Source organism: Salvelinus alpinus, chromosome 26 (genome assembly GCF_045679555.1).
Source record: "Salvelinus alpinus chromosome 26, SLU_Salpinus.1, whole genome shotgun sequence".
Classification (NCBI taxonomy): Eukaryota; Metazoa; Chordata; class Actinopteri; order Salmoniformes; family Salmonidae; genus Salvelinus; species Salvelinus alpinus.
The window spans coordinates 45,384,269-45,405,065 of NC_092111.1; the positions used below are offsets into that span (position 1 = coordinate 45,384,269).

General features: G+C 49.6%; 1 protein-coding gene across 1 annotated transcript in view; it reads right to left on the reverse strand.

The window, feature by feature from the left end:
• Nucleotides 1-20,797, reverse strand: part of LOC139555351 (protein CBFA2T1-like) — a 249,960-nt gene that overhangs the window by 43,104 nt on the left and 186,059 nt on the right. The window contains exons 5-7 of the mRNA XM_071369068.1: nt 13,176-13,360; nt 1,529-1,815; nt 368-453 (exon numbers count right to left, since the gene is read on the reverse strand). Of these exons, the coding sequence (XP_071225169.1) occupies nt 368-453; nt 1,529-1,815; nt 13,176-13,360 (558 nt within the window). The remainder of the gene's footprint in view (nt 1-367; nt 454-1,528; nt 1,816-13,175; nt 13,361-20,797) is intronic.

A 20,797-nucleotide genomic window follows, 5' to 3' on the forward strand; every position in this document is an offset into this window, starting at 1 on the left:
AGCTACAGGTACAGGTAGAGCTACAGGTACAGGTACAGGTAGAGCTACAGCTACAGCTACAGGTACAGGTACAGCTACAGCTACAGGTACAGCTTCAGGTACAGGTAGAGGTACGGGTAGAGGTACGGGTAGAGGTACAGGTACAGGTACAGGTACAGGTACAGGTGGAGGTACAGGTACAGGTACAAGTAGAGGTACAGCTACAGCTACAGGTACAGGTACAGGTAGAGGTACAAGTAGAGGTACAGGTAGAGGTACAGGTACAGGTACAGGTACAGGTACAAGTAGAGGTACAGGTAGAGGTACGGGTACAGGTACAGGTACAGCACAGTTGGTATAGTAATAAAAATGTTATTACTTTTCTTACATGGTCAAGGTGCTTCCATTCCTCCCCCCATTCTCTGTCTGTCAACCGGTGGTCGATCACCTCTTCCTGACGAGCCCCGTGCATCCCTTCATCAATCAGGAGAGAGAGAGAGAGACAAAGTTAAAGTCTGTGGAACAAGATACCAATTCCCACTCTTCCCTCCATCCTCTCTCGACTGTCCCCTCCATCCTCTCTCCACTGTTCCCTCCATCCTCTCTCCACTGTTCCCTCCATCCTCTCTCCACTGTTCCCTCCATCCTCTCTCCACTGTTCCCTCCATCCTCTCTCTACTGTTCCCTCCTTCCTCTCTCCACTGTTCCCTCCATCCTCTCTCCACTGTCCCCTCCATCCTCTCTTCACTGTTCCCTCCATCCTCTCTCCACTGTTCCCTCCATCCTCTCTCCACTGTCCCCTCCATCCTCTCTCTACTCTTCCCTCCATCCTCTCTCCACTGTTCCTTCATCAATGAAGACAGAGAAGATAGATGGAGAGATCAAATAAGCCATTTGTCCCACAACCAGACTCTCACAAGCATCCCATCATCAACGAGGAAAACGTTGAAAGACGAAGATATCAAATAAGTGCATTGTTCCAAATGAGACTGAATATTCCCTATGGAACCCTATTCCCTATCTAGTGCACTACTTCTGACCAGGGCCTTATGGAACCCTATTCCCTATCTAGTGCACTACGTTTGATCAGGGCCCTATGTCACCCTATTCCCTATCTAGTGCACTACTTCTGACCAGGGCCCTATGGAACCCTATTCCCTATCTAGTGCACTACTTTTGACCAGGGCCCTATGTCACCCTATTCCCTATCTAGTGCACCCATCCACCCATCCACCCCCTCTCTCTATCACAGGCCAGACATGCTAAATGTAGAGAAGTGTTTTTAGAACAGGGACACATGTAGCGAGTCATTAAGCTTCATGGACACAGATCCACTCTGGAAACATCTCCTTTCTCTGTATTAAAATAACCTCTCTGGTTTGTGGGTAAAGATCTGGACCTCTTGAAGGATGGACTTCTACGGTTGACCCTATTCCTACATTCCCTCCCCTTATTCTATCCTTCTCAGTCCTCCACATCCCTCCCCCTTCCCTCCGTCCCTCCGTCCCTCCGTGCCCCAACTCTAACCCTCTTCTCCTCCTGTCCTTACCCAGTGGCCGTGGTCTCTCCCTGAGCTCGCGGTGGTTGTGGTTGGGGTGGCGGTAGTGTGGTGAGTCTCTGTAATGGTGTGTGATGGCCATGTCGTCCAGCCGGTAGTGCTGTGGGGGCGGGGGAGGGGGCGGCGTGGGGTGTCCATGGGCCAGGCCGTTAGATTGGTAGGGGAGGGGACCGTTGGAGGGGCTGAACCGTTGGCCTGCCGGGCTGATCGTACAGGGTCTCTTACTGGAGGTCTCCAGGTGCAGTGGGCCATCCCTGTCGAAGCCGTTCTCTTTGGTTCTGGAGGAGGAGAGGGAACAGAGAGGAGGAGGAGGAGGAGGAGGAGGAGGAGAGGGGGAGGGAACAGAGAGGAGGAGGAGGAGGAGGAGAGGGGGAGAGAACAGAGAGGAGGAGGAGGAAGAGAGGGAACAGAGAGGAGGATGAGGAGAGGGGGAGGGAACGGAGAGGAGGAGGAGGAGAGGGGGAGGGAACAGTTAGGAGGAGGAGGAGAGGGAACAGAGAGGAGGAGGAGGAGAGGGGGAGGGAACAGAGAGGAGGGAGGAGAGGGGGAGGGAACAGAGAGGAGGAGGAGGGAGAGGGAACAGAGAGGAGGAGGAGGAACAGAGAGGAGGAGGAGGAGAGTGGGAGGGAAGAGAGAGGAGGAAAGACAGTGAGAAACAGCTTTAGAAGAAGTTGTCCCAAATGGCACCCTATTCTTTTCACTACATAGTGCACTTCTTTTGACCAGTCCTGTGGGTCCTTTGGTCCCGGAGAGTGAGAAACACAGCTTTAGAAGAAGGGGTTCCACCAAGACACAGGGCGTTTTCTTCCTATTCCCCATTTTCTCCTCAATTTCGTGGTATCCAATTGGTAGTTACAGTCTTGTCTCATCACTGCATCTCCCGTACGGACTCGGGAGAGGAGAAGGTCGAGAGCAGTGCGTCCCCCGAAACACAACCCAGTCAAGCCGCACTGCTTCTTGACACAACACCCACTTAACCCGCAAGCCAGCCGCACCAATGTGTCGGAGGAAACACCGTACACCTGGCGACGGTGTTAGCGTGCACTGCGCCCGGCCAGCCACAAGAGTCGCTAGAGAGCGACGGGACAAGGACATCCCTGCCCGGCCAAACAGTCCCCTACACGGACGACGCTAGGCCAATTGTGCGCCACCCCATGTGTCTCCCGGTGGCTGCTGGCTGCGACAGAGCTAGGACTCGCACAGCTAGACCACTGCGCCACTCGAGAGGCCTGGCAGGGTGTTTTACTCTGTTCTGACTCTGTCTTCTATAGAAGGGGTTTATTATGGATCCCCATTAGTTCCTGTCAAGGCAGAAGCTACTCTTCCTGGGGTTTATTATGGATCCCCATTAGTTCCTGTCAAGGCAGCAGCTACTCTTCCTGGGGTTTATTATGGATCCCCATTAGTTCCTGCCAAAGCAGCAGCTACTCTTCCTGGGGTTTATTATGGATCCCCATTAGTTCCTGCCAAAGCAGCAGCTACTCTTCCTGGGGTTTATTATGGATCCCCATTAGTTCCTGCCAAGGCAGCAGCTACTCTTCCTGGGGTTTATTATGGATCCCCATTAGTTCCTGCCAAGGCAGCAGCTACTCTTCCTGGGGTTTATTATGGATCCTCATTAGTTCCTGTCAAGGCAGCAGCTACTCTTCCTGGGGTTTATTATGGATCCCCATTAGTTCCTGCCAAGGCAGCAGCTACTCTTCCTGGGGTTTATTATGGATCCCCATTAGTTCCTGCCAAGGCAGCAGCTACTCTTCCTGGGGTTTATTATGGATCCCCATTAGTTCCTGCCCCTACTCCACCACTACCACATATCTACAGTACTAAATCCATGTGTATGTATAGTACGTATGTTATCGTGTGTACGTGTGTGTACGTGTGTGCGTATTTGTGTGTGTATAGTGCGTATGTTATCGTGTGTGTGTTTGTGTACATGTGTGTATAGTGCCTATGTTATCGTGTTGTCGTGTGTGTGTGTATGTTATCGTGTGTGTGTGTATGTTATCGTGTGTGTGTGTATGTTATCGTGTGTGTGTGTATGTTATCATGTTTGTGTGTATGTTATCGTGTGTGTGTGTATGTTATCGTGTGTGTGTGTATGTTATCGTGTGTGTGTGTATGTTATCGTGTGTGTGTGTATGTTATCGTGTGTGTGTGTGTTATCGTGTGTGTGTGTATGTTATCATGTTTGTGCGTAGAAACAGATTGTTCTTCTTAATGAGGTATTTTCATGGTCTCCTAATGCTGATCCATCTCAGACCATATGTTCCACAGACACAACTTCTTCCCCACAATGATCCCTCTCTCCTCTACTCCCCACTCGCTAACTCAATGGCTGGAATATGTTTCTGAAACAGAGGATTTAACAGCTCTCTCTCTCTCTCTCAAAACCTACCATTGACTATGTACAGACCCAGCGTGCGACAGAGCTGCAGGAGTTGTGACCCATTTTTGTTGGTTATGTTGTCGTACTTGTGCCTAGGGGGACATATGGGGGAGGGAATGCTGTCACCTCCAGGTAGGTGTTTGTCCCCCTGTGTGATGAGGGTGTCAGGTTATTGTCCGGTTCTGGCGTTTTGGTCGCCACAGACTAATACATGTCCCTGGGCCTGGAAATGATTGATTTCCCCCTCCAGGATGGAGAAGCTGTCTTCATTAAAGTATGGGGATTCTAGTGGGGGGATATAGGTAGCACACAGGAGGACATGTTTCTCTGTTGAGATCATTTCCTTTTGAATTTCTAGCCAAATGTAAAATGTTCCTGTTTTGATGAATTTAATAGAGTGAGTTAGGTCTGATCTATACCAGATTAGCATACCCCCTGAGTCCCTTCCCTGTTTCACACCTGGTAGTTTGGTGGATGGGACTAACAGCTCGCTGTAACCTAGAGGGCAACCAGTGGGTCCATCTCCTCTATACCACCCACCTGGTAATGTGGTGGATGGGACTACCAGCTCTCTGTAACCTAGAGGACAACCAGTGGGTCCGTCTCCTCTATACCACACACCTGGTAGTTTGGTGGATGGGACTACCAGCTCTCTGTAACCTACAGGACAACCAGTGGGTCCATCTCCTCTATACCACCCACCTGGTAGTGTGGTGGATGGGACTACCAGCTCTCTGTAACCTAGAGGGCAACCAGTGGGTCCGTCTCCTCTATACCACCCACCTGGTAGTTTGGTGGATGGGACTACCAGCTCTCTGTAACCTAGAGGGCAACAAGTGGGTCCGTCTCCTCTATACCACCCACCTGGTAGTTTGGTGGATGGGACTACCAGCTCTCTGTAACCTAGAGGGCAACCAGTGGGTCCGTCTCCTCTATACCACCCACCTGGTAGTGTGGTGGATGGGACTACCAGCTCTCTGTAACCTAGAGGGCAACCAGTGGGTCCATCTCCTCTATACCACCCACCTGGTAGTGTGGTAGATGGGACTACCAGCTCTCTGTAACCTAGAGGGCAACCAGTGGGTCTGTCTCCTCTATACCACCCACCTGGTAGTGTGGTGGATGGGACTACCAGCTCTCTGTAACCTAGAGGGAAACCAGTGGGTCCATCTCCTCTATACCACCCACCTGGTAGTGAGGTGGATGGGACTACCAGCTCTCTGTAACCTAGAGGACAACCAGTGGGTCCGTCTCCTCTATACCACCCACCTGGTAGTTTGGTGGATGGGACTACCAGCTCTCTGTAACCTAGAGGGCAACCAGTGGGTCCGTCTCCTCTATACCACCCACCTGGTAGTGTGGTGGATGGGACTACCAGCTCTCTGTAACCTAGAGGACAACCAGTGGGTCCATCTCCTCTATACCACCCACCTGGTAGTGTGGTGGATGGGACTACCAGCTCTCTGTAACCTAGAAGACAACCAGTGGGTCCGTCTCCTCTATACCACCCACCTGGTAGTGTGGTGGATGGGACTACCAGCTCTCTGTAACCTAGAGGACAACCAGTGGGTCCGTCTCCTCTATACCACCCACCTGGTAGTGTGGTGGATGGGACTACCAGCTCTCTGTAACCTAGAGGACAACCAGTGGGTCCGTCTCCTCTATACCACCCACCTGGTAGTGTGGTGGATGGGACTACCAGCTCTCTGTAACCTAGAGGGCAACCAGTGGGTCCGTCTCCTCTATACCACCCACCTGGTAGTGTGGTGGATGGGACTACCAGCTCTCTGTAACCTAGAGGGCAACCAGTGGGTCCGTCTCCTCTATACCACCCACCTGGTAGTGTGGTGGATGGGACTACCAGCTCTCTGTAACCTAGAGGGCAACCAGTGGGTCAGTCTCCTCTATACCACCCACCTGGTAGTGTGGTGGATGGGACTACCAGCTCTCTGTAACCTAGAGGGCAACCAGTGGGTCCGTCTCCTCTATACCACCCACCTGGTAGTGTGGTGGATGGGACTACCAGCTCTCTGTAACCTAGAGGGCAACCAGTGGGTCCGTCTCCTCTATACCACCCACCTGGTAGTGTGGTGGATGGGACTACCAGCTCTCTGTAAACTAAAGGGCAACCAGTGGGTCCATCTCCTCTATACCACCCACCTGGTAGTGTTGTGGATGGGACTACCAGCTCTCTGTAACCTAGAGGACAACCAGTGGGTCCATCTCCTCTATACCACCCACCTGGTAGTGTGGTGGATGGGACTACCAACTCTCTGTAACCTAGAGGGCAACCAGTGGGTCCGTCTCCTCTATACCACCCACCTGGTAGTGTGGTGGATGGGACTACCAGCTCTCTGTAACCTAGAGGACAACCAGTGGGTCCGTCTCCTCTATACCACCCACCTGGTAGTGTGGTGGATGGGACTACCAGCTCTCTGTAACCTAGAGGACAACCAGTGGGTCTGTCTCCTCTATACCACCCACCTGGTAGTGTGGTGGATGGGACTACCAGCTCTCTGTAAACTAGAGGGCAACCAGTGGGTCCGTCTCCTCTATACCACCCACCTGGTAGTGTGGTGGATGGGACTACCAGCTCTCTGTAAATTAGAGGACAACCAGTGGGTCCGTCTCCTCTATACCACCCACCTGGTAGTGTGGTGGATGGGACTACCAGCTCTCTGTAACCTAGAGGACAACCAGTGGGTCCGTCTCCTCTATACCACCCACCTGGTAGTGTGGTGGATGGGACTACCAGCTCTCTGTAACCTAGAGGACAACCAGTGGGTCCATCTCCTCTATACCACCCACCTGGTAGTGTGGTGGATGGGACTACCAGCTCTCTGTAACCTAGAGGGAAACCAGTGGGTCCGTCTCCTCTATACCACCCACCTGGTAGTGTGGTGGATGGGACTACCAGCTCTCTGTAACCTAGAGGACAACCAGTGGGTCCGTCTCCTCTATACCACCCACCTGGTAGTGTGGTGGATGGGACTACCAGCTCTCTGTAACCTAGAGGGCAACAAGTGGGTCCGTCTCCTCTATACCAGGTTTCACTCTCTCTCTCATCCCTTTTTTCTTCCACTCAACTTGAACTGACTGCCACTACTCCACTACTCCACTACTCCTCTACTCCACTACTCCTCTACTCCACTACTCCACTACTCCACTATGCCACTACTCCACTACGCCACTCTCCACTACTCCACTACGCCACTACTCCACTACTCCTCTACTCCACTACTCCACTACACCACTCTCTACTACTCCACTACTCCACTACTCCACTACGCCACTACGCCACTACACCACTCTCCACTACTCCACTACTCCACTACTCCACTCTCCACTACTCCACTCTCCACTACTCCACTCTCCACTACTCCTCTACACCACTCTCCACTACTCCACTACTCCACTACACCACTCTCCACTACGCCACTACTCCACTACACCACTACTCCACTACTCCACTACTCCTCTACGCCACTACTCCACTACGCCACTACTCCTCTACTCCTCTACTCCACTCTCCACTACACAACTACTCCACTACTCCACTACTCCACACTCCACACTCCACTACTCCACTACTCCACACTCCTCTACTCCACTACGCCACTACACCACTCTCCACTCTCCACTACACCACTCTCCCACTACTCCACTACTCCTCTACGCCACTACTCCTCTACTCCACTACTCCACTACTCCACTACGCCACTCTCCACTACCCCACTACCCCACTACTCCACTCTCCACTACTAAAATCTCCACTACACCACTACGCCACTACGCCACTACTCCACTACTCCACTCTCCACTACGCCACTACGCCACTACTCCACTACTCCACCACACAGTTCTCCACTACACCATTACTCCACTCTCCACTACTCCACTACACCACTACACCACTACGCCACTACTCCACTCTCCCCTACTCCACTACACCACTACTCCACTACTCCACTCTCCACTACGCCACTCTACACTACTCCACCACTCCACTCTCCACTACACCACTACTCCACTCTCCACTACGCCACTACGCCACTACTCCATTCCCCACTACCCCACTACGCCACTACACCACTACTCCACTACACCACTCTCCACTACTCCACTACTCCACTCACCACTACTCCACTCTCCACTACTCCACTACACCACTACTCCACTCTCCACTACTCCACTACTCCACTCTACACTATTCCACCACGCCACCACTCCACTCTCCACCACACCACTACGCCACTACTCCACTCACCACTACTCCACTCTCCACTACTCCACTACTCCACTACACCACTACTCCACTCTCCACTACTCCACTCTCCACTACGCCACTACTCCACTCTACACTACTCCACCACGCCACCACTCCACTCTCCACTACGCCACTACTCCACTACGCCACTCTCCACTACTCCACTACTCCACTACGCCACTACTCCACTCTCCACTACCCCACTACGCCACTAATCCACTCTCCACTACTCCACTACACCACTCTCCTCTACACCACCACGCCACTACGCCACTACTCCACTCTCCACTACACCACTACACCACTCTCCACTACTCCACTCACCACTACTCCACTACACCACTACTCCACTCGCCACTACGCCACTACGCCACCACTCCACTCTCCACTACTCCACCACTCCACTCTCCACTAATCCACTCGCCACCACTCCACTCTCCACTACTCCTCTACGCCACTACGCCACTACTCCACTCTCCACTACACCACTACACCACTCTCCACTACTCCACTACACCACTACTCCACTCACCACTACGCCACTACTCCACTACTCCACTACACCACTACTCCACTCACCACTACTCCACAACGCCACCACTCCACTCTCCACTACGCCACTACTCCACTCTCCACTACTCCACTACACCACTAATCCACTACTCCACTACACCTCTACTCCACTACACCACTACGCCACTACTCCACTACACCACTAATCCACTACTTCACTACTCCACTACTCCACTACACCACTACTCCACTCTCCACTACACCACTACACCACTACTCCACTACACCACTACTCCACTACACCACTACTCCACTATTCCACTCTCCACTACTCCACTCTCCACTACTCCACTACTCCACTCTTCCACTCCTCCACTCTCCACTACACCACTATTCCACTACTCCACTCTCCACGACTCCACCACTACTCCACTACTCCACTACTCCACTACTCCACTCTCCATTATTCCACTATTCCACTACGCCACTACTCCACTACTCCACTCTCCACTACGCCACCACTCCACTACTCTCCACTACTCCACTACTCCACGATTCCACTCTCCACTACACCACTAATCCACTACTCCACTAATCCACTCTCCACTACTCCACTACACCACTACTCCACTACTCCATTATTCCACTACGCCACTAATCCACTACTCCACTACACCACTACTCCACTACTCCACTCTCCACTACTCCACTTCTCCACTACTCCACTCTCCACTATTCCACTATTCCACTATTCCACTACTCCACTCTCCACTACTCCACTACACCACTACTCCACTACTCCACTACTCCACTACTACACTACTACTCCACTCTCCACTACTCCACTACTCCACTCTCCACTACTCCACTACTCCACTTCTCCACTCTCCACTACTCCACTCTCCACTATTCCACATCTCCACTACTCCACTACTCCACTCTCCACTATTCCACATCTCCACTACTCCACTACTCCACTACTCCACTACACCACTACTCCACTCTCCACTACTCCACTACACCACTACTCCACTCTCCACTACTCCACTACTCCACTACACCACTCTCCACTACTCCACTACACCACTACACCACTACTCCACTCTCCACTATTCCACTTCTCCACTCTCCACTACTCCACTACTCCACTACTCCACTACACCACTACTCCACTACTCCACTACTCCACTCTCCACTACTCCACTACTCCACTACTCCACTCTACACTATTCCACCACGCCACCACTCCACTCTCCACCACACCACTACGCCACTACTCCACTCACCACTACTCCACTCTCCACTACTCCACTACACCACTACTCCACTCTCCACTACTCCACTCTCCACTACGCCACTACTCCACTCTACACTACTCCACCACGCCACCACTCCTCTCCACTACGCCACTACTCCACTACGCCACTCTCCACTACTCCACTACTCCACTACGCCACTACTCCACTCTCCACTACCCCACTACGCCACTAATCCACTCTCCACTACTCCACTACACCACTACTCCACTACACCACTCTCCTCTACACCACCACACCACTACGCCGCTACTCCACTCTCCACTACACCACTACACCACTCTCCACTACTCCACTCGCCACTACGCCACTACGCCACCACTCCACTCTCCACTACTCCACCACTCCACTCTCCACTACTCCACTCTCCACTACGCCACTACTCCACTCTCCACTACACCACTACACCACTCTCCACTACACCACTACTCCACTCACCACTAATCCACTACTTCACTACTCCACTACTCCACTACTCCACTACACCACTACACCACTACACCACTCTCCACTACACCACTACACCACTACTCCACCACTACTCCACTACACCACTACTCCACTATTCCACTCTCCACTACTCCACTCTCCACTACACCACTACTCCACTCTCCACTACACCACTAATCCACTCTCCACTCTTCCACTCCTCCACTACTCCACTACACCACTATTCCACTATTCCACTACTCCACTCTCCACGACTCCACCACTACTCCACTACTCCACTCTCCATTATTCCACTACGCCACTACTCCACTACTCCACTCTCCACTACTCTCCACTACTCCACGATTCCACTACTCCACTACACCACTAATCCACTACTCCACTAATCCACTCTCCACTACTCCACTACACCACTACTCCACTACTCCATTATTCCACTACGCCACTACACCACTACTCCACTACTCCACTACACCACTACTCCACTACTCCACTACTCCACTACTACTCCACTCTCCACTACTCCACTACTCCACTCTCCACTCTCCACTACTCCACTCTCCACTACTCCACTCTCCACTATTCCACTATTCCACTATTCCACTCTCCACTACTCCACTACACCACTACTCCACTACTACACTACTACTCCACTCTCCACTACTCCACTACTCCACTCTCCACTACTCCACTACTCCACTTCTCCACTCTCCACTACTCCACTACTCCACTCTCCACTATTCCACTATTCCACTATTCCACTACTCCACTACTCCACTTCTCCACTACTCCACTTCTCCACTCTCCACTACTCCACTATTCCACTATTCCACTATTCCACTTCTCCACTCTCCACTACTCCACTACTCCACTTCTCCACTCTCCACTATTCCACTACTCCACTCTCCACTACTCCACTCTCCACTATTCCACATCTCCACTACTCCACTACTCCACTACTCCACTATTCCACTACTCCACTATTCCACTACTCCACTACTCCACTCTCCACTATTCCACTCTCCACTACTCCACTACTCCACTCTCCACTATTCCACATCTCCACTACTCCACTCTCCACTACTCCACTACACCACTCTCCACTACTCCACTCTCCACTACTCCACTCTCCACTACTCCACTTCTCCACTCTCCACTACTCCACTCTCCACTCTCCACTATTCCACTATTCCACTACTCCACTATTCCACTACTCCACTACTCCACTATTCCACTACCCCACTACTCCACTACTCCACTATTCCACTACTCCACTCTCCACTATTCCACTCTCCACTACTCCACTACTCCACTTCTCCACTGCTCCACTACTCCCCTCTCCACTATTCCACATCTCCACTACTCCACTACTCCACTACTCCACTCTCCACTACTCCACTACACCACTACTCCACTCTCCACTCTCCACTACTCCACTCTCCACTATTCCACTATTCCACTACTCCACTCTCCACTATTCCACTACTCCACTCTCCACTACTCCACTACTCCACTCTCCACTATTCCACATCTCCACTACTCCACTCTACACTACTCCACCACTCCCCACTACACCACTACTCCACTCTCCACCAAGCCACTCTCCACTACTCCACTCTCCACTATTCCACATCTCCACTACTCCACTACTCCACTACTCCACTCTCCACTACACCACTACTCCACTCTCCACTACTCCACTACTCCACTACTCCACTCTCCACTACTCCACTACTTCACTACTCCACTACACCACTACTCCACTACTCCACTACTCCACTACACCACTACTCCACTACTCCACTACTCCACTACACCACTACTCCACTCTCCACTATTCCACTTCTCCACTCTCCACTACTCCACTCTCCACTATTCCACATCTCCACTACTCCACTACTCCACTACTCCACTACTCCACTACACCACTACACCACTACTCCACTCTCCACTACTCCACTACTCCACTACACCACTACTCCACTATTCCACTACTCCACTACTCCACTATTCCACTACTCCACTACTCCACTACTCCACTCTCCACTATTCCACATCTCCACTACTCCACTACTCCACTACTCCACTACTCCACTCTCCAACTTAAACCCCAAAGAAGGCCATTGTTTTCCAAGACTTGCTGAATCTCCACTCTACTCAATCCCAACTGGTACAGAGAAACTTCCAGAGCCAGCAGACATCAACCCCAACCTCACCTGTCAGGTGTTCTTCTCCAGAGCCAGCAGACATCAACACCAACCTCACCTGTCAGGTGTTCTCCTCCAGAGCCAGCAGACATCAACCCCAACCTCACCTGTCAGGTGTTCTCCTCCAGAGCCAGCAGGCATCAACCCCAACCTCACCTGTCAGGTGTTCTCCTCCAGAGCCAGCAGACATCAACCCCAACCTCACCTGTCAGGTGTTCTCCTCCAGAGCCAGCAGACATCAACACCAACCTCACCTGTCAGGTGTTCTCCTCCAGAGCCAGCAGACATCAACCCAAACCTCACCTGTCAGGTGTTCTCCTCCAGAGCCAGCAGGCATCAACCTCAACCTCACCTGTCAGGTGTTCTCCTCCAGAGCCAGCAGACATCAACCCCAACCTCACCTGTCAGGTGTTCTCCTCCAGAGCCAGCAGGCATCAACCCCAACCTCACCTGTCAGGTGTTCTCCTCCAGAGCCAGCAGACATCAACCCCAACCTCACCTGTCAGGTGTTCTCCTCTTGCCGTTGTCGTTGAGGTCTAGGAGTAGCTCTGAGGAATCGGCGGGGGAGGTGGTGGAGGAGGTGTCCAGGAGGAGCTGTTCGTGTTGGGCCAGGTACTGCGCTGGGTTCTGCTTGGCCAGACGGGCACAGTGCAGCAGCTCTCGCTGTAGGAGTGGCAGGTTGGCCTGTAGGGGGGAGACAGTGGTCAAGATCTGGATCGGCTGGGGACTGACAGTACAGTACACGACACAAAACTGTAATATTACCGTCTGACATAACACACAGCATGAAATAGTGGTCAAGATCTGGACTGAGTTATGTCTCTCAAACAGTAACAGATACTGTACCACACGTCATCAAGGCAAAGGGCGGCTTTTTGAAGAATCTCATAATATATATATATATAATTATAATTATAATATAAGACATTTGGATTTGTTCAAAGATAAATTGGTTACTACAAGATTCCATATGTGTTATTTCATAGTTTTGATGTCTTCCCTATTATTCTACAATGTATAAAATAGTAAACATAAAGAAAAACCCTTGTATGAGTAGGTGTTGTATAACTTTGGACCAGTAGTGTGCATGAAGACATAACCATAGCAACAGCGTACACCTCACATCACCTGAAGAGTACTAACACATAACATGGTACCGTAATATGACTCTCACATCACCTGAAGAGTACTAACACATAACATGGTACCGTAATATGGCATGTTATTATCCTCAGGGACTTGGCTGTGCTTTGTGAGACATTTACATTTTAGTCAATTAGCAGACTTTCTTATCCAGAGCGACTTATCCATAGAGACTTATCCATAGAGACTTATCTATAGAGACTTATCTATAGAGACTTATCTATGGAGACGTATCTATAGAGACTTATCCATAGAGACTCATCCAGAGACTTATCTATAGAGACTTATCTATAGAGACTTATCCAGAGAGACTTATCTATAGAGACTTATCTATAGAGACTTATCCAGAGAGACTTATCTATAGAGACTTATCCAGAGAGACTCATCTATAGAGACTTATCCATAGAGACTTATCCAGAGAGACTTATCTATAGAGACTTATCTATAGAGACTTATCCAGAGAGACTTATCTATAGAGACTTATCTATAGAGACTTATCCAGAGAGACTTATCCAGAGAGACTTATCCATAGAACTTATCCAGAGAGACTTATCCAGAGACTTTTTCCAGTGAGACTTATCTAGAGAGTGCTTTCATCTTCTGACAGCTAGGTGAGACAACCACATATCACAGACGTAGTATGTATAGTATGTAAACATTCTTAAAGTGGCATTATTAATGACTAGTGTTCCATTTATTAAAGTGGCCAATGATATCAGGTCTGTATGTAGGCAGCCACCTCGCTGTGTTAGTGATGGCTGTTTAACAGTCTGATGACCTTGAGATAGAAGATGTTTTTCAGTCTCCCAGCTTTGATGCACCTGTACTGACCTCGCCTTCTGGATTATAGCAGGGTGAACAGGCAGTGGCTTGGGTGATTAATGTCCTTGATGATCTTTTTGGCCTTCCTGTGACATCGGGTGGTGTAGGTGTCCTGGAGGGCAGGTAGTTTGCCCCTGGTGATGAGTTGTGCAGACCTCACTACCCTCTGAAGAGCCCTGCGGTTGTGGGCGGTGCAGTTGCCGTACCAGGCGGTGATACAGCCCGACAGGATGCTCTCAATTGTGCACCCGTAAAAGTTAGTGAGGGTTTTAGGTGACAAGCCAAATTTCTTCAGCCTCCTGAGGTTGACGAGGCGCTGTTGCGCCTTCTTCACCACGCTGTCTGTGTGCATGGACCATTTCAGTTTGTCAGTGATATGTACACCGAGGAACCTATAAATGTCCACATTCTCCACTGCTGTCCCTTCAATGTGGATATGGGGGTGCTCCCTTTGCTGTTTCCTGAAGTCCACGATCATCTCCTTTGTTTTGTTGACATTGAGTGTGAGGTTGTTTTCCTGGCACCACACTCCGAGGGCCCTCACCTCCTCCCTGTAGGCCGTCTCGTCGTTGTTGGTAATCAAGCCTACTACTGTTGTGTCGTCTGCAAACTTGATGATTGAGTTGGAGGCGTGCATGGCCACGCAGTCGTGGGTGAACAGGGAGTACAGGAGAGGGCTGAGAACGCACCTTTGTGTGGCCCCAGTGTTGAGGATCAGCGGGGTGGAGATGTTATTTCCTACCTTCGTGGGCCCGTCAGAAAGTCCAGGACCCAGGGTCTCGAGTTTAATGACGAGTTTGGAGGGTACTATGGTGTTAAATGCTGAGCTGTAGTCGATGAACAGCATTCTCACATAGGTATTCCTCTTGTCCAGATGGGATAGGGCAGTTTGCAGTGGGATGGCGATTGCATCGTCTGTGGACCTATTGGAGTGGGTCTAGGGTGACAGGTATGGTGAAGGTTATATGATCCTTGACTAGTCTCTCAAAAGAGATTAGTCCCGAAGTGAGTGCTACGGGGCGATAGTCATTTTGTTCAGTTACCTTAGCTTTCTTGGGAACAGGAACAATGGTGGCCATCTTGAGGCATGTGGGAACAGCAGACTGGGATAGGGAGCGATTAAATATGTCTGTAAACACACCAGCGAGCTGTTCTGCCATGCTCTGAGGACGTGGCTCGGGATGCCGTCTGGGCTGGCAGCCTTGCGAGGGTTGACATGTTTAAATGTTTTACTCACGTTGGCCACGGAGAAGGAGAGCCCGCAGGTTTTGGTAGCGGGCCGTGTCAGCGGCACTGTATTGTTCTCAAACCGAGCAAAGAAGTTGTTTAATTTGTCTGGGAGCAAGACGTTGATGTCCGTGACGTTGCTGGTTTTCTTTTTGTAATCCGTGATTGACTGTCAGCCCTGCCACATACCTCTTGTGTCTGAGCCGTTGAATTGCGACTCCACTCCACTTTTATACTGAAGCTTTGCTTGTTTGATTGCCTTATGGAGGGAAGAGCTGCACTGTTTGTATTCGGCCATGTTTCCAGTCACCTGCCATGATTAAATGCGGCGGTACGTGCTTTCAGTTTTGCGCGAATGCTGCCATCAATCCACGGTTTCCGTTTAGAGAAGGTTGTAATAGTCACAGTGGGAACAACATCTCCTATACACTTCCTGATAAACTCACTCACCGAATCAGCGTTTACGTCAATGTTAATGTCTGAGGCTACCCGGAACATATCCCATGACTGGTCAGACCAGCATGGGATAGACCTAAGCATGGGCGCTTCCTGTTTTAGTTTCTGCCTATAGGATTGGAGCAACAAGATGGAGTCATGGTCAGATTTGCCAAAAGGAGGGCGGAGGAGGGCCTTGTATGCATCACGGAAGATAGAGTAGCAATGGTCGAGTGTGTTACTCACTCGTGTATTGCAATCGATATGCTGATAGAATTTAGGGAGCCTTGTTTTCAGATTAGCTTTGTTAAAATCCCCAGTTACAATAAATGCAGCCTCAGGATATATGGCTTCCAGTTTGCATAAAGTCCAGTGAAGTTCCTTGATGGCCGTCTTGGTATCAGCTTGCGGGGGGGATATACACGGCTGTGACGATAACCGAGGATAGTTATTTTGGTTGATAATACGTCGGCATTTGATTGTGAGGAATTTTAGGTCAGGTGAACAAAAGGACTTGAGTTCTTGTATGTTGTTACAATTACACCATGAGCCGTTAATCATGAAACATACATCCCCCGCCCTTCTTCTTACCAGAAAGATGTTAGTTCCTGTCGGCACGATGCACTGAAAATCCCATTGGCTGTACTGACCCCGGTAGCAGGTCCCCAGCTAGCCATGTCTCCGTGAAACAAAGTATGTTACAATCCCGGATATTTCTTTGGAAAGCAACTCTTGCCCTGATTTTGTTGACTTTGTTAACTAGGGACTGGACATTAGCGAGTAATATGCTTGGAAGCGGTGGGTGCTGTGCGCGCATCCGAAGCCTCACTAGAAGACCGCTCCGGCACCCTCTCCTCCGACGGCGTTGTTTTGGGTCGGCCTCTGGAATTAGTTCAAATGCCCTGGTAGGGTGCAGAAAAAGGATCTGCTTTGGGAAAGCCGTATTCCTGGTCGTAGTGCTGGTTGTGATGATAAATTGACGTCGCTCTGATACCCAATCGTTCTTCCCGGCTGTATGTAATAACACTTAAGATTTCCTGGGCTAACAATGTAATAAATTATACATAAACAAACTAAATACTGTACAGTTGCCTAAGGACTTGAAGCGAAGCTGCCATCTCTATCGGCGCCATCCTGATCTTGGCCGCGAAAAGAGTTTTGGTTCTGGAGGTGCTGTTTGGGGGGGGAGTGGGGTTGCTGAGGAGCATCTCATACAGGAGTAATACAGGTCTAGTTCACTGATTTTGTGGAAGGGGTGGGGTTGTTTCAGCACCCCTACATTCCGCGGCATTATCCTCTGTCCTCCTCGACATTATCCTCTGTCCTCCGCGACATTATCCTCTGTCCTCCGCGGCATTATCCTCTGTCCTCCGCGACATTATCATCTGTCCTTCGCGACATTATCCTCTGTCCTCCGCGACATTATCATCTGTCCTCCGCTACATTATCATCTGTCCTCCGCTACATTATCCTCTGTCATCGGTGGCATTATCCTCTGTCCTCCGTGACAGTATCCTATGTCCTCCGTGGCATTATCCTCTGTCCTCCGTGACATTATCCTCTGTCCTCCGTGACATTATCCTCTGTCCTCCGTGACATTATCCTCTGTCCTCCGCGGCATTATTCTCTGTCCTTCGTGACATTATCCTCTGTCATCGGTGGCATTATCCTCTGTCCTCCGTGACATTATCCTATGTCCTCCGTGGCATTATTCTCTGTCCTTCGTGACATCATCTGTCCTTCATGCCATTATCCTCTGTCATCAGTGACATTATCCTCTGTCCTCAGTGGCTTGCATGTGCTTTGTGTGAAATTGTCATTTTTTTACCTCAAATAAACACAACACAACACAGCTACCCACATCATCGGAAGCTAAAAAGGAACTAACCATCATCCTCAGGGACTTAGCTGTGTATTTCTGTGACACGGTAGGTTTTCTGTCCATCAAAAACACAACAATAACTTCACATCATCTGAAGAGCCAAACCATGATCCTCTGTGACATTCTAGGCTTTAGCTTATCCATTAGCAGCTCTACTGTGAAGTTTCAGGGTCTTTGTTCCACCCCAGTTTTACACTGTGGGAGCCTAAAAGGACTCTAATACTGATTATATCATGTCCAAAGTGATCTATTTCCCGTGACCCATAATGCATTAGTCCTCCCAGAGATTCCTCTGATTCTTTAGGAACAACAAACCACAGGCAGTGTTCCAAATGGCACCCTATTCCCTATATAGTGCACTATATATCAGAGGTAGTGCAGTATATACATGGAATAGGCCACCATTAGGGATGTACACAGAGAGGCAGAGTGCCCGCTACCTGTCACCATCAAAGGGCTGGTTCAGACATAGAAATAGCTGGTGTTTATGATCACTCTCTCTGTCCTGATAACGAGAGACGGAGAGAGGTGGCTGGGGGTCATAAAGGTGTACATGTGACCTCAAAGTCAGCAGATGGAGTGTTTTTTTTTAAAGACAGATGAAAGGTCTGTGTTGTTGTTATTATTCAAAGTGAGAGTGGGGCAATGTCTTCCCTGTAGACTCTTAGAGAAAAATATGCTACTTAGAACCGAAAAGGGTTCTTCGGCTGTCCCCATAGGAGAACCCTTTGAAGAACCCTTTTTGGTTCCAGGTAGAATCCTTTCCACAGAGGGTTCTATATGGAACCCAAAATAGTTCTACCTGGAACCAAAAAGGGTTCTACCTGGAACCAAAAGGGGTTCTCCTGTGGGGAGAGCCGCAGAACACTTTGTTCTAAGACTGGAGGATCTCTCCTTATGTTTTTATTTAGTTATTCTCCTGTCTGTCTGTCTGTCTGTCTGTCTGTCTGTCTGTCTGTCTGTCTGTCTGTCTGTCTGTCTGTCTGTCTGTCTGTCTGTCTGTCTGTCTGTCTGTCTGTCTGTCTGTCTGTCTGTCTGTCTGTCTGTCTGTCTGTCTGTGTCTCTCTGTGTGTCTCTCTGTGTGTGTCTCTCTGTGTGTCTCTCTCTGTGTGTCTCTCTGTGTGTCTCTCTGTGTGTGTCTCTCTGTGTGTGTCTCTCTGTGTGTGTCTCTCTGTGTGTCTCTCCCTCTGTGTGTCTCTCTGTGTGTCTCTCCCTCTGTGTGTCTCTCTGTGTGTCTCTCTGTGTGTGTCTCTCTGTGTGTGTCTCTCTCTCATTCAGCCCATCGTTGAGCTGCTTTGATGGACTATTAAAGATCATTATTTCACCACAACACGTGTTCACATCAGTAATTGACTACAGTCAGGAAGACAAAACACCAGGTGTCAGTCACTAGGCTGCCTGTCCTATGTCCTGAGTTAATGGGCCGTTCCATAGTTTACCATAGTAAAGACCCAACAAAACAACCAAATAAAAAGGGATTGACCTCAGTGACCTGGGTTTCCATTAATCAGAGGTCATCATAACACTGAAGAAACATGAGATGCATTCAAACAGGCAACGGATCCATAGGAAGGTCATGGACTCTGGTCTAAAGTAGTGCACTACAGAGGGAATAGGGTTCTATAGGACTCTGGTCAAAAGTAGTGCACTATAGAGGGAATAGGGTTCTATAGGACCCTGGTCTAAAGTAGTGCACTATAGAGGGAATAGGGTTCTATAGGACTCTGGTCTAAAGTAGTGCACTACAGAGGGAATAGGGTTCTATAGGACTCTGGTCTAAAGTAGTGCACTAGATAGGGAATAGGGTTCTATGGACCCTGGTCTAAAGTAGTGCACTATAGAGGGAATAGGGTTCTATAGGACCCTGGTCTAAAGTAGTGCACTATAGAGGGAATAGGGTTCTATAGGGCTCTGGTCTAAAGTAGTGCACTATATAGGGAATAGGGTTCTATAGGGCTCTGGTCTAAAGTAGTGCACTATATAGGGAATAGGGTTCTATAGGGCTCTGGTCTAAAGTAGTGCACTATAGAGGGAATAGGGTTCTATAGGGCTCTGGTCTAAAGTAGTGCACTATAGAGGGAATAGGGTTCTATAGGGCTCTGGTCTAAAGTAGTGCACTACATAGGGAATAGGGTTCTATAGGGCTCTAGTCTAAAGTAGTGCACTATAGAGGGAATAGGGTTCTGGTCAAAAGTAGTGCACTATATAGGGAATAGGGTTCTGGTCAAAAAGTAGTGCACTATATAGGGAATATGGTTCTATAGGGCTCTGGTCTAAAGTAGTGCACTATATAGAGAATAGGGTTCTATAGGACTCTGGTCTAAAGTAGTGAACTATATAGGGAAAAGGGAATAATTTGGGACACCTACAACGACAGGAGAGATGTCATGATGATACAAGACAATTCAAATCCCACCAAACTTTCTACACAACCTGGGTCGTATTTATTACTGCATACCGTATCAAAGAGAATAACCTTTGTACACAACCTGGGACGTATTTATTACTGCATACCGTAGCAAAGGGAAAAAAGTGTTCCAACAAAAACAAGATGTTCTTATTGGACAAGGTCAGATAATCACTTCCTGTTTCAGTCCGTTGTCTTCAGTTTG